Source organism: Trichomonas vaginalis, chromosome II, assembly GCF_026262505.1.
Source record: "Trichomonas vaginalis G3 chromosome II, whole genome shotgun sequence".
In the NCBI taxonomy this organism is placed as follows: domain Eukaryota; phylum Parabasalia; order Trichomonadida; family Trichomonadidae; genus Trichomonas; species Trichomonas vaginalis.
Window position 1 is genome coordinate 19,532,048 of NC_067204.1, and position 14,215 is coordinate 19,546,262.

Here is a 14,215-nt window from a genome sequence, read left to right on the forward strand (position 1 = left end):
AAAGCATTTATAAAGTCCTTTGTAAAACCCGGTGCTCTAACATTTAGGTCTTTGAGAGCAAGAGCATTGAAGTCAAGAGATGCAGAAACTCCAACAGAAGAACTGAAACAACAGAAACTCCAGAAGAACCACCAAAACCAACAGCTAATGAAATATTGTTCGAATATTTTCCAAGGTACTCTGTTCTCATTGCATACATTCAAGAAATACTTAAGAAAGCAGACTTGACTTTAGGAGATGATGAAAGTTCTGTATATCTTTCGTTCCAGTTTCAAATAGCAGAACTTTTGAGACAGATATGCTTAATGTATGACAACATCTCTGATTTCACAAGATATGATGACGACCATGACCCCGAACACGGTGAAGAAGAAGTTTTACAAACATCCATTAAGACAGGAAGGTTTTAACACAAAGTCTCATTATTGACACCAAAGATGGCGAAGTGGACGTTCTTCAAGAGCTGAAGAAAAATACTTCTTCGGGAGGTGTGGTAGGCATGAACTTGAAATAAATGAGATAGAAGAGAAATTAGCCGAAAAAGCAGATAAAGAACATAAACACAATATCTCCGATATAAATGAACTTCAAGCTACATTAAATAGTAAAGCGGACAAAAATGAACTTGACGCAATGAACAAAGTTTTGAAATCTCATAAACACAATATCTCCGATATAAATGAACTTCAAGCTACATTAAATAGTAAAGCGGACAAGAACCATGTTCATTATATAACTTCAGACGAACAGATTATAACGGACTACCATGGATATTTAACACGAAGTGATGAAGCGAAGACAAAAATGTTAATGAAAGAAGATATAAATACATTCGTGCTAAAGGTTATGACATAAGCTGTACTGTACAGTATGATGTAGCTAAAGCACCAGAAGCATTTGGTTATACCGGTGAAATTTATGCCTCTACTTTCAATGTTAACGGTGTATTAGTTGAACCAAGATTTACTTTGAGAGTTAAGTCAAAAATAACGTTTGAAGATGCTATTAAAAGTAAAGCTGACAAAGTTGAACTCGAAGCAATGAACAAAGTTTTGAAATCTCATAAACACAACATCTCCGATATAAATGAACTTCAAGCTACATTAGACAGTAAAGCCGACAAGAACCATACACATAAATCCTTCACTACTGTTAGAGCAGACGACATAATATTGAACTTTGACCTTGGTTCAAATGCACCATTAGAAAATCCAAGTACAAGCGTAAAAGATACTCTTAACAGTTTAGATAACAGTTGCAGGAACATTGAAAGTCATGCCAGAAACTTTGAAGCATATGAACTACCAGCAATGTTAGATAAGAAAGCAGATAAAACTTATGTGGATGCAGAACTAACAAAGAAATTTTCGAAACCAGATACAATGACATTTACAACAGAAATTATAAATGGTGAACCAGCAACTCCATTTGAATTTGTTAGAGGTCTTCAACCAGATACTTTTGAATTTTTCTTGGATAATTCTATTGAACTAACATTACATTATAAAAGTGGAACAAATGCAACATTTCATCCGGAGATACATTCCAAATGGTATTTAATGACATAAGTTCTTTAGAATATGTTTATAGAGTTATGAGCATATATGATTTAATATATCCTATAGGAGCTGTTTATACGTCTATGAATCCAATAAATCCAAACACTTTATTTGGTGGTAGATGGTATGAAATAGTTGACAGTTTTCCATTCTACACTAATACGCAGTCAATGAAGATGGGAGGTTCAAAGAAAATAGGTATTGAAAACCTTCCTTCACATATGCATAGGTTCAGTGGAAGAACATCTGTGGAAGGAAACCATTCACATTCAATAACAAAAAGAGGTTATATAAATCTTGCAGCGGGTTCGAATAGACAGGGAATGAACAGATATGATATCTCAGATGACCCCAAAGATGTTAGCACAGGTATTTTCTGTGGAACTGCAGGAAATCATACACATGTTGTAGCTGGTATTACAGACCCAGCAGGTAATGAAAAGATTATATGCCTCCTTATATAACAATGCACGCTTGGATACGAGTTGGTTAAAATCTTTAACTTTACATAAATGAGCTTGAAAGAAGTATTCGAACAACATCCATGGAGGTCATTTAAGAAGTTCAATGAAGCTGCAAAGAGTTGGGGATTTACTAACAGAGCTGAAGTTAAAAGTTCTTTGACAAAAATGTTGTACATCAAACAAAAATAAACCCTTACGACTACTTTTTACCAATTTACTCCAACACTCCTGACGCATACCAATTTGACACTCTCATTCAAAGCAGAAAAGGAGGACATAAACCATTCCTCATCTTCATAAATGTTAACACTCGTAAAGCATATGCATATCCAATGAAATAAAGGAACTCGTGAAGTGTTAAGAGTTTTTACAAAAGTTTGTAGCAGAACATAACCCAAGTACTTTAACATCAGACCAAGACAGTGCATACCTCAGCAATGAAATCACAGAATTTCTCATTAAGCATAACATAACTCACTACACTACTGAAGACCATAACCATAACATACTCGGCATCATAAACCGCTTCATAAGGACTCTCAGAGATTTAAACCAAGAGCGAGACTTTACCGAAGAAACAATGAAACATTTTCTCGAAGTATATAATTCCTCAACACATTCTACAACAGGACATACACCAAATTCAATGACACAACAACAAGAAGAAAAGTATATACAAAAGAAACGAAGCCAAACACAAAATATCAGAAATTCAACACAATTTACCCTCATTCCTGGTACAAAAGTTCGTGTAGTTCTTGACGACAAACCGTTGACAAAGAAACGTTTAAGGTTAAGTCGAAATTATTATATTGTAGACTCTACGCAAGGTAATGGATATCTTATAAAAGCTGCCGACGACTCTATTGCGTTTTATCCTCGACATAAATTAGTCGAAAGTAGTAATGGCAAACTTGCTGAAACCATTGACGAAGCAAAGCGAGGAGTGGTTATTGAAATACTTGGCTATAACACAAACGATGACACTTATAAAGTAAGATATGAAGGAGGCGTTGAAGATGTTATACCATCTAAGAACTTGAGAGAGTCGAAGCCAACACATCTGGGACCATTAGAGCGGGAGTACTGGAAAGACAAAAATATGCCAGAAAGAATAAGAAAATTCTTCTAAACTTTTTCATTAGATGTAAATCAGACAAAAATAAATTTTTAGGTGAAGAGGTTAGATCTCACCTGTTTTTTCACCTCTTTTTTCACCCGTGAATTTTCATGAATTTTCACAAAGAAAAAATAAAGTTAGTTTTATTTTTTTTTTATTTTTTATTTTGTATGTAAGAACAGAAATGTCAGTCGAAGCAAAAACATTCACGAACAAATCTAATGGTGAAACATTCACAAAAGGCACTTATAACGGTATTGAAGTCTTACGTAGAGACAAGGATGGTTACATTAATGCAACAAAGATGGCAAGAGAAGCGGAAGGTTAAACCATTTAAACAGATTTCTCAATAGTACTAAAATGCAGGAAATTCTTGAGTTTTGGATGAACGAATACGGTGAGCCAAAAGTGGCTCGACCTCAAAACAAGCATTTTATGAGCTTACTAAGGGCGTTATGAATGAATTCAAAGGTATTTACATACATGCTGACCTCGTTCATTTTGTTGCTGAATGGTGCTCTGTAAAGTATGCATTTTATGTCAAAGATATTATGGACTCCATAGACAAGAAAGTTCATGAGAAGTTAGATGAAGAAGAACTCGAAGATACAGTAGAGAATGCTAAACCTTTGTTCGAAGAAGAAGTTGGAAAAATGTGTGAAAAACAATTAGAACATGAACGTGAGATATGTTATGGTTATAGAGATTCTCCATACGAACTAGACCAATGGGAACAAGAAGATTTAAAGAGAGAATTTAGAGAATATGAACTCGCTAAGATAGCATTTGAAGCTGCAGAAAAGAAGTTAAAAGTTTGGGGTCGTTTTGTAAAAAAAATATTGTGAGTAAATGAACCATTTATTTTTATTGAATTCACCAAAAATAATGTTTAGGTGAAGAGGTGAGATGTCACCTCTTTTCTCACCTGTTTTTTCACCTCTGAATTTTCATGAATTTTCCAAATAAAAAATAAAGTTAGTTTTATTTTATTTATTTTTTATTTTGTATGAAAAGATATGATTTCAACAATCGGCACAACAACAATACAAGCCGCGAACGGCGGGACTCTGTCCACAACAACAGCACCAAACTCGTTAGTCATGAATCCTACGTCAATGTTAGTAGAGATGAAAAACTTCATTCCTTCTTCATATACTTTCGAAACAAAAATCCAGAAGATAAAGCAAGAACTTTTAACAAGTAATTTAGACTGTAGTGCGAAAGATGAAGAAAATGAAGAATATCTTTATGAAATGCAGGACATTATTGACCATTTACCCAAATTGCCTGAAATCCAACAACAAAAACTCACTATTCCTGAATTCGACGAAATTGAAGTGAAACCAACTGACTCAGTAGAAATAAAGAAGTTCATACGTAAAGTAAATTATGAATTCCTTGGTTTTCATTGCAACCATAAGGTTATGGACAAAGATTGCGACATGGTATATAAAAACATTTCTGACATATATAAATCTGAGGAGTTTAAGACTTACGATAACTTTGTTTCATTAGTTGCAAAATGTGTTTGGGAAATAAGAGATAAAGATAGAAGAGGCAAAGTATGGAACGAACAAATAAGACCCGCTATGTTTGAGATGAAGAGAGCAATTGACGCCTTAGTTGTTTTAGCTGGTTTTATTTCAATGTATAACGCAAAAATGAACCCGCAATGTTCAAAATGTAAGGCAGCAATTAGGAAATATAACTACTCAGTCAAAGAGATAGAAAGAATGAGAAACGACTATGCAGACTTAAAGAAAGAAGCAGAAAAGCCAGCAGAAGATAAAATGAACATGTTAGAATTTCTGAACAAAAACTATCCAACAGCAGAAGATTTCCTTCTATCTGACGTCAAGAAGAAGTATAAAGAAACCTTCGGTATTGTTAAAACTTTTGACATACTGACAGAAGAAATAGAAGCTACGAAATTGTTTAGGATTTCAAATATACATCGTACAATTCATGTAAAACGCTTGTGAAAAAACTGGGGTGAAAAAAGAGGTGAAAAAACAGGTGAGATCTCACCTCTTCACCTAAATTATATTTTTGTTCAAAGCTTCCACGAGAGAAAAGATTCCTCATTCGCTAAGGATTCCAAAAATGAAAAAATCATTGATTTCGGCTGAGAAAAAACAGCAAAACCCTTCTTCCACGGGAACAAAGAAATAAAGAAGAAATAAAGTAAATTTTTTATTTATTCCCGTGGAAGATAGAGCACTTTTATGACACTTTTTATTCACGACAAACAAGACAAACAAAGAAAATAAGAAAATACGGCGCTGTCGCGGTTCGAACCACAGACTCTGACCCCTCCATAACACCACCTTAGACCACTGTGCTACGTAGCCTGTCGACATAAGATTTTATAAATTGCATATTTGACGTAAATTTATTTCCATCTAGCTTCCCACCGCATAAGATATTCATACGTGTTTGTAAGACATTCATTAAACTTCTTTTCTATTGCATCTAATCTTGCGTTATTTTTTTCAATAGCTTGTCTGTATTCTTCATCATCTCCAGCAGTGTTTGGGTCTTCACGTTTAAAATATTCATTGTTAACCAATTTTTTATCTACAAATTTTATTAGTGTTTGATTCACTTCGTTATGATAACGGTCATATTCTTTCAATACGTAAGTGAAGACAAAATGCGTCGTACCTTCAATCTTAAAGCTTAAAGAACTTTCAACACAGTTTTGAGGGTCTGTCAGTGCGTCAATGAGATAGTATTCGAAGTCAGTCAATAATCTTTTTAAAGTCATTTCATACAGGATAAAATTTAATGTTGTGAAGAAATAGTGTTTATCTCAGAAAAAATAACGCTAATTTTATTTTTATTTATTTTTTTATTTTGTATGTAAAGACAGTAATGACAACATCAGAGAACACAACAACAGTTATAGTCCATGAAGCAATAAATGAAGAATACGAGTACATACAATATAACAAACAGTTACGTCTCATTCGTTCAGTCAAAGATGACATGTACCAAATGCAAAGTATTTTGACAGCATGTTATGCTCCAGATACTAAACTTCCTAAAGACTGGTTTAGGAACCAAAGCACTATTGAACTATTAAATGAAGCACAGCGAGACATACTTTTTTCTGAAAACAGTGAAGAACAGCGAGTAGGTAAAAAACCCCAGTCGCCAAAACTCTATGAAAATCGTGAAAAATTGCCAAACGGTTTGAGAGGATATTATGTTCATAGACTTCTCGTAAATGTTGTAGCAATGTGGGCTTCACCTCGTTATGCTTGGTATGTTTGTAAACTTCTTGACGAAATTCACAGACAAGAACGCGAACAGATGGAAAAGAAACTTCAAGCAAAAGATGAAGTCATTGAATCCAAAGACAAAAGCATACAGAAAAGAATACCACGTTCAGTACCAAAAGGAAAGGAAAAGAGTTATAAGTATATGATTTACGCTGAAGAGATGGAAAATGAAGAAGACAGAGATATGGTTATGTTGCATTTAGTCAGAAGAAACAACAAAAGCTTTTATGACCTTGCTAAGATTTACAAATCTGACAGAAACTGGTTCTATCGTGAAAACTTACCGATTTCAATGACACCGAATGAGCAAATAAAGAAATTGTCAAAAATACTCTTCCTCAAACACACTATGACATCAAAGGTTGCACAATACTTACATTCAAAGAAGACTTACCATTGTTAAAGGAAAAAATAACAGAGTATTTCGATAACTTCAAAGAGGAAGAATGAAAATCTAAGCTAATTTTATTTTTTTTATAAAATTTTATCTCATATGAAAGAACATGAATTTAGAATATTCGGAACTCATGACAGAAGAGGAGAACGAACAGCATGTAAAAGATTATGCAAAATTTATGAAGACATACAAAGCATTTAAACAATATCTAAATGCTTCTAAAGATTATGCAAAATTTCTGAAGGTATATAAAGCTTATGAAAAAGCGTATGAAAAGTTTATACATTGGGGAATTGTTGTAAAATATCCATATGAAGACTAACCAAAAATATATTTTTGCTTAAATAGCTTCAGGGTCAATTTCTTCAACCATTTCACTTCCTTCGTCAATGTCAATTGAAGCTTCTTCAACCTTTGGTAAGAATTTCTGTATAACATCTTTGTTCGTTATTGTCTTCAGAGATGAAGGATAATATTTCACATTTGTTTCACCCTTCTTATATTCTTTCTGTTCGGAAAGATTCATAGCAATACTGAAGAAGTCAATGTTAGAGTTCTTTATGACAGTATAATGAGTATCTTTGACATTCACGAAGAAACTCTTTTGTTTCAAAACTACTGCTAACTCTTGTGAAGTATAACGTTTGCGGTCAATGACGATAGCTAATGGTCTGACATACTGACCAAACTTAGATTCTTTCACAAACTTCTTGTTAAAGATAATATTAACATTTGAAGCATTATTGAACTCATTCTTGATGGCAGTAGCGAGAGCATTGTATGAAAAGAACTTGCAATCTTGCATGTGTTTCATTAAAATAAAAATATTAAATTATTTTGAAAAATAACTTAAAAAAAATCTAATCTAATTTTTTCAAAAATATTTTTTTTATTTCCTACTAAAGATGTATCGGAAGTTGTCTAAGTTAGAACACTCGGAAATAAAACAACTTCTTACAGAAGCTAATATAGATGTTGCAAAGCATTACGCAACAAACAAAAAAGCACTCGCTGACTTCATTAAAGACTATAATGGTGCAATAAGTTATGATAGAATTCATGAGTTCATAAAGCCGCAACGCGGCGAGGACGAAGTCCATGCAATAGCATTTCCTTTAAATGACGTTGCTATTGACTTATATCATAGACGTTCAGTACCTCATGAAGTAAGAAGAGAGATGTTTGACATAACAAATGCGAACGTTGGTCATACTCGTAAAGCTCTTTCGCATGAAGTAAGAAGAGAAATGTTTGACATAACAAATGCGAACGTTGGTCATACTCGTAAAGCTCTTTCGCATGATGTTCGTCAAGAGATGTTTGACATAACAAATGCGAACGTTGGTGAAACAAGAAGAAGAGACGACACACTGAAACAACAGAGAAGAGAGATGTTTAAGAGCGCTATAGAACAAGTTCGCAAAGCTAACGATGTCATTCGTTCCATTGACGACAAACCAAAAGAAGGTGAGAGATGGTTAAAGAAAGATGAAGAGAATAGGAAGAGAAATGTGAAGTCAGGCAATAGACTCATTGACTTTAACATCGAAGCTTTAGATGAACCAAACAGAGACTACTTACACAAACATTTCGGTAAGGTTTTCATGAGACTCTTAGAGAAAATTAAAATAAACTCACAACAGAGATGGATGGTATGTTATAAACTTGGTGGAAAGTATGAATGTTCTACGTTAAACCTCAATAATATTGGAACATTACTACATCAGCTCTTGAAGGAGAACTTTATATCAGAGATAGAAGCAAATGCCGCAGGTATTGTTGAAATGCACTATGACTTCTTCTTGACAAACATAAAGAATCTTACGAAATAAAGATGTATGATTTAACAGAATATGAAGGCTTAACGATGTCAGATGTAAAGAAAGGCAAACCAAAAAAGAGACCATATAGAGATGAAAGCACACTGACAAATGACCAGAAAGCCATTTTGGAAGCTCTTAAGCAAACAGGAAACCCAGCACTTATAGAAAGCTTTTGGAAAGATAATGGTGAAAAGAAGTTTTATAAGAAGAGAAGCGGTCAGTTCTGGAAGTATCTTTGCACATTACCTATAAATCTTGAACGCTACCAAATCTTCAATGAACTGAACAAAAGAACTGCAACACTTATGACAGAGGACAATTGTTTCGTTTATGCTTGCATTCAGGCTGGAGTAAATGAAGAAACTATTGACCACATGAGAGAAGTCATTCGTGTTAGAGACTTTCCTCAAAGTAAAGTACAAGAAATTTCTGACGCAACAGGTATATCATTTAATGTTACCATTGGTTATTTCAATGAGTCAAGACATAATGAAATAAAGAGATATATACCAAAAGAATGCGAAACTGTTAGAACTATTGACTTACTTCTTGTTGAAGACCACTACATGCTAAATGAAAGATTACCAATGACAACATACTTCATTCGAAACTATAAAGAAATTCTCAAAGCTTGTGGTGGAATGAACATTGAGAAACAGATGAAGATTTATACAAAGAGAGAAGATAAATATGTAGTTCGTTATGATAGAACAACACCGTTATGGGATGTTATGAAAACATTGTGGGAGTGCAAATATTTCGAACCTATTTCTTATGGAGAACTTTTCACATATACTACTGACTTATATAAACAGAACCTTGCACCATTTAAAGATTTGACATATGCTCCAAAGTATTGTGTACAACTGAAGAAGAAAGCAGAGTCAAAAGAAGTAAATAAAGCTAAATGTAAATTCATACCTGAGCACGTTTTCTTTGCTGACTTTGAGTGTAGTACGGATGGCTTTCATAAAGCTTTTAACATCTGTTATGACAGTGAAGATGGTTCAGTTAGTGAAAGCATTTGGGGTCAAAACTGTGCAACAGAATTTTTGGAAAGACTTCCTGACAAGAGTTTAATATATTTCCATAACCTCAGTTATGACATAAACTTCATCTTAAGACACATGACAGAAGTGAAAGGAACTCCCATCATTAAAGGTTCACGAACAATGCAAATAACTGGCTTATATAAAGGACGGGCAATTATTATAAAAGACTCTTACAGTGTTATAAATAAGAAGCTTAAACTATTTCCTGCTATGTTTAACTTACAAACAGGACCGAAAGAAGTATTTCCATATAACTACTACAGCAGTGTTTTGTTAGCAAATGACAACAGAACTGGTGTCATTTCTGAAGCATGTAAGTTTATCCATGATGCAGATACATTTATGAAGAACATAGATTCCATCAAAGGTTGCAGAATAGATGAAAACCACTTCGACTTAGAAAAATATAGCACGTTTTACTGCAAACAAGATGTAAGAATTTTAAGAGAAGGTTTTGTAAAGTTCCGCAATGACTTATTGAAAGAGTTTGATTTAAACGTTTATGACTACGTTAGTATTTGTTCTATTGCTAACAAATTGTTTGAGAACAGAGTATACTTCCCGAATGGAAATCTTTATGACCTCTCAAATAAACCAAGAGAATTTATTTCGAGATGCATTCAAGGTGGAAGATGTATGTTGTCAGATAACATGAAACAAAAGAGCAAAAAGAAACTCATTGCTGACTTCGACACTGTTTCATTATATCCTTCAGCTATAGCAAGACTTTATACTTTAGAAGGTATTCCAAAAGTATTGAAGGATGAGATGTTAAGCACAGAGTATCTCATGAGACATTTATTCGATGATGACCAAAAGGAACCCATTGGTGAAAAGTTTATGTCTGGCTTCTTTGTTCTCATTAAGATAACAGAGATTGGTATACCCAGACACTTTCATTTAATAGTTTGCGACCCTGAACTAAATCCAGAACTTAACGTTCCAAGAAGTTCAAACACTTGCTGTCTCATGTATGTTGACCATATAACATTACAAGACCTCATAAAATATCAAGGTGTCAAATGTGAAGTGTTGCAAGGATACTATTACGATGGAAACAGAGATATGAGAATAAGAGATGAAGTAAAGAAGTTGTTTGAGTTAAGGTTAAAGTATAAGAAAGAAGAAAACCCCTTACAAGAAATTATAAAACTCATTCTGAACAGCATTTATGGCAAAACTATTCTATCTCCTATTGAGTCAAAAATAACCATAGTAAATGACAAAGATGCTATAAGATATGCTATAAGAAATTACAACCATATAGTGAAGTTCGAAGGTTTGGATGGTTCAGATAAAACTATTTTCAAGCTAACGAAAAGCATTTGCAGACACTTTAACTTCTGTCCACTTGGTGTTAATATTCTGTCTATGTCAAAACGTATTATGAATGAAGTATTCTGTACTGCAGAGGACATGGGACTTCAAATCTTTTACCAGGACTGTGAGTAGATGCATATATAATGAAGACATCCCAAAGCTTGCAGCAGAGTTTAAGAAGAGATAGGTAGCGAACTTATAGGAAAGAACCTTGGTCAATTTCATAGCGACTTTGCAGAAATAACACCTGGAAAACAAAGTTTAGCTTATAAAAGTATTTTCTGTGGAAAGAAGACCTACATAGACTTACTCACGAATGATTTAAATGAAGTTGCATTTCACTGCAGAATGAAAGGCGTGAAGCAAGATGTTATTGCTTTAACCGCTAATGAAATGTTTCCTGAAGCTATACAATGCTATTACAATGAAGATAAGAACATTCACATACCTGTTGGAACATATGACAAAGACTCTGAGTTCAGTTTAATGAAACTTTACAAAGCACTTTATGATGGTCAAGAGATTGCATTCGACTTATGTAAGTCATGTCAACCTTGCTTTGCTGAAAAGTTCAACTTTTCAATAACGACTAAAACAAGCTTTATTCGTAAGTTGAAGTTCTGAGGTCATTTATTTTTGTCAGCAATGAGGTCATGAATGAGGTCATGAATGAGGTCATTCGTGATAAAAATAAAGCTAGCGTAGATTTTACAATACTGCGATGGTAGAGTTTAAGAGTTGTGCTTCAATGTAGAGACAGTCCTTATGGTCTGGAGGCAAGAACACTGGACATTTATGGTCATGAGTGGAGAACATGTCTATCCAAAACTCACGATTGAAGCCAGTTAATTTATAGTATTTAGGGTTAGGAAGTGGTGAAGTTCTTGTATGACCAATGAACTCATTTTCAACTCCTTTACTTAAGTTTGAATATAATATAGCTTGCTTTCTATCCCAAATGCCAGGTGTTACAATCTTTGAAAATTCATTTTTCCTCGGAAGCATTGCATCATAATTGAAAACATTCTTAAAATCATCACTTGGTTCGGAGATTTGAAATCTTATACGTAATGGATTTTTTTTCTCTTTAGCGACTTCATTGAATGGTGAGAATACAATGAATTGACAGTCATGAGTTCCATCTTCATTTTCATTAAATTCATAATGAAAGTCTATAAGTTGTGGCTGACTACCTTCTTCTTTCAGTTGTGCAAGAAACTCACGTAAAGGCTGTAAAGTTTGTACTTCAATGTTGAACTTTTTCTCGAACATCTCATTAAATGAAATCATACATTGCAACAATGTTGTATCGTCTTTAAAGTATTTGTATATGTGAATGTTTGGGCGCTTAAAGACTGTTCGTCATTTTCTATCTCGACTTGAAGTATAAAGTCAACCTTTCTGAAAGCACGTGTTATATACATAGATGTTATGCCAATGTACTTCTCTTCATTTATGTTCACAATCCAGTCTGTTGGAAACTTAAACGTTACTCTGTTCCCCTTTATTTTGACGTCAGGGTTTTCACTACTGAACGCAACAGATAAAGGTATTTGTCTATACATTTAGTTCGGATAAAAATAAACCATTTACTCTTTCTTTGCTTCAGCTTCTTCTCTAGCTTTCTTTGCCAGCAAACGTGGGTTCTTTTGTCTTCCAGCAGCTAATGCAGCAAGTTGTTTTTCACTAAGTTTTCTCTTTGGTCTCTCTGGCTTTTGTTCTTGTTTTTGTTCCTTCAGTTCGGATAAAATTTTGCTCACGAATTTCTTTCTTCAATGCTTCAACATCTATGACACCTTGGGTCTTGTCCGTAGGGCTTGTCTGAGTCATTTGATTGCAGATAAAAAACAAAATTAAAACTTTAACCGATGTAAAATGAGCTTGTCAAAATCAGAGGCGAGAGTCTATTATATTAAATGACGCAAGAGGAATACAACATCCTTTCTATTACGTAAGTCAGAGTAAAGATGGTAAAATATACGTAAGAAAAAGAAAGGTACCATTAGCGAATGCAGAGAGCGACAACATTAAGGTGCATGGCAAGGGTGAAGTCCATGAAGTCCATATAAACCTTCTGTTCAAACTGAGCCACCAAAGAACAAGAAGAAAAGAAGCCAGATGTACTTTCAATAACGAACCAAGAGCTTATTGCAAAGTTCGTGATTTCATTGAAAAACAAACCGAGTCAAAGAACCTGACCCGCCAGTGAAAGAAGTTGAGACAAAGAGAATGTACAGTTCATTGAAAATGTCAAGAAAACAACTTCCACCACGAATGCCAAGAAGAAGAGTGAGAATAATGAAGTAAATAGATATTTTTATCTGAAGTAAATACATGCAGAACGAACAGCTAAACGAATTTACTCCAGCAGAGCATATTCATCAGATTCGCTCATATTTCGATATCATAGACAATGCAGTTCAAATTGGTGACACTAATAGAAAATATTCTGACGCAAAGATTCCATCACAACCTGGAACTGCTAAAGATAACACATGGGTAACATTCATCTCTCACCTCCTGGTGAAAATATGTTGGACCTTTACAATACATTCATTACGTATAAAATGGAAGGTCAATTTATTGTAGATAAAGAAATTGGTTCAGGTTCCAATAAAACAAACCCACCAGGATTTTGGATTGGTTTCGATGACGCTTTCTATGCAGTTGCTGGATATCAAATCCTTGCAAATGGTCGTATCGTATATTCTCAGACAACGCAAGAGAAGAAGCATATATAACTTCAAACTCACAAACTACCGAACAAATAAAGAAAGTAGATGTTTTTCTCAAAGACTCGACATGAAGATGTATGGAGTCATTCGGGAACATGCAGAACAGGACAAATTTTAGTGGTCCAATTACAGCAGGAAAATCATTTGATTTTAAGCTTCGTTTAAGAATTCCTGTTAGAAAGTTTTTACCATTAGAAGCTATAAGATTTATTCCAGCTTTTGCAGGAAACATTCAGCTTAAAGTAAAGTTCAGTAGCGACGCCTTACAATGCACATCTATATCTGTAAATGATATCATTGCTTTCAATCCAACTCTTAAAGTTGCATTTGCTTCAGATTCAAATCCACGACAAATAAATTTGTTCCATGGAATGAACCATTCACTATGATAACGAAGGCAGTAGAAGCTAGTGGAACAGTTATATTACAACTGTAACCCAGCAACTATTTCGAACAAAGAT

General features: G+C 34.0%; 5 protein-coding genes and 3 pseudogenes across 8 annotated transcripts, besides 1 other annotated feature; 6 read left to right on the forward strand and 2 right to left on the reverse strand.

Annotated features, from left to right (window-relative positions):
• Positions 1–14,215: part of a mobile genetic element that runs on past both edges of the window.
• On the forward strand, positions 1,041–2,052 carry TVAGG3_0573450 (annotated as a pseudogene). Its single transcript has one exon. A coding segment is annotated over exon 1 (1,012 nt).
• TVAGG3_0573460 (integrase core domain containing protein family) lies at positions 2,604–3,155 on the forward strand (the record flags this gene model as incomplete). The annotated part of the gene is made up of 1 exon (XM_051238877.1): positions 2,604–3,155. The coding sequence occupies one exon, from the start codon at positions 2,604–2,606 to the stop codon at positions 3,153–3,155; it is 552 nt and encodes a 183-aa protein (XP_051096701.1).
• TVAGG3_0573470 lies at positions 3,328–3,992 on the forward strand (annotated as a pseudogene). The gene has a single exon. A coding segment is annotated over exon 1 (665 nt).
• TVAGG3_0573480 (organellar and viral DNA polymerase type B) lies at positions 4,160–4,734 on the forward strand (the record flags this gene model as incomplete). The annotated part of the gene is made up of 1 exon (XM_051238878.1): positions 4,160–4,734. A coding segment is annotated over one exon (575 nt), but the record flags the coding sequence as incomplete, so codon positions are not given.
• On the forward strand, positions 6,018–6,614 carry TVAGG3_0573490 (KilA, N-terminal/APSES-type HTH, DNA-binding family; the record flags this gene model as incomplete). Its single annotated transcript, XM_051238879.1, has 1 exon — positions 6,018–6,614. A coding segment is annotated over one exon (597 nt), but the record flags the coding sequence as incomplete, so codon positions are not given.
• TVAGG3_0573500 (uncharacterized protein) lies at positions 7,165–7,638 on the reverse strand (the record flags this gene model as incomplete). The annotated part of the gene is made up of 1 exon (XM_051238880.1): positions 7,165–7,638. One exon carries the CDS (start codon positions 7,636–7,638, stop codon positions 7,165–7,167), a length of 474 nt encoding a protein of 157 aa, XP_051096704.1.
• On the forward strand, positions 7,730–11,643 carry TVAGG3_0573510 (annotated as a pseudogene). The gene has a single exon. A coding segment is annotated over exon 1 (3,914 nt).
• TVAGG3_0573520 (uncharacterized protein) lies at positions 12,306–12,584 on the reverse strand (the record flags this gene model as incomplete). Its single annotated transcript, XM_051238881.1, has 1 exon — positions 12,306–12,584. The coding sequence occupies one exon, from the start codon at positions 12,582–12,584 to the stop codon at positions 12,306–12,308; it is 279 nt and encodes a 92-aa protein (XP_051096705.1).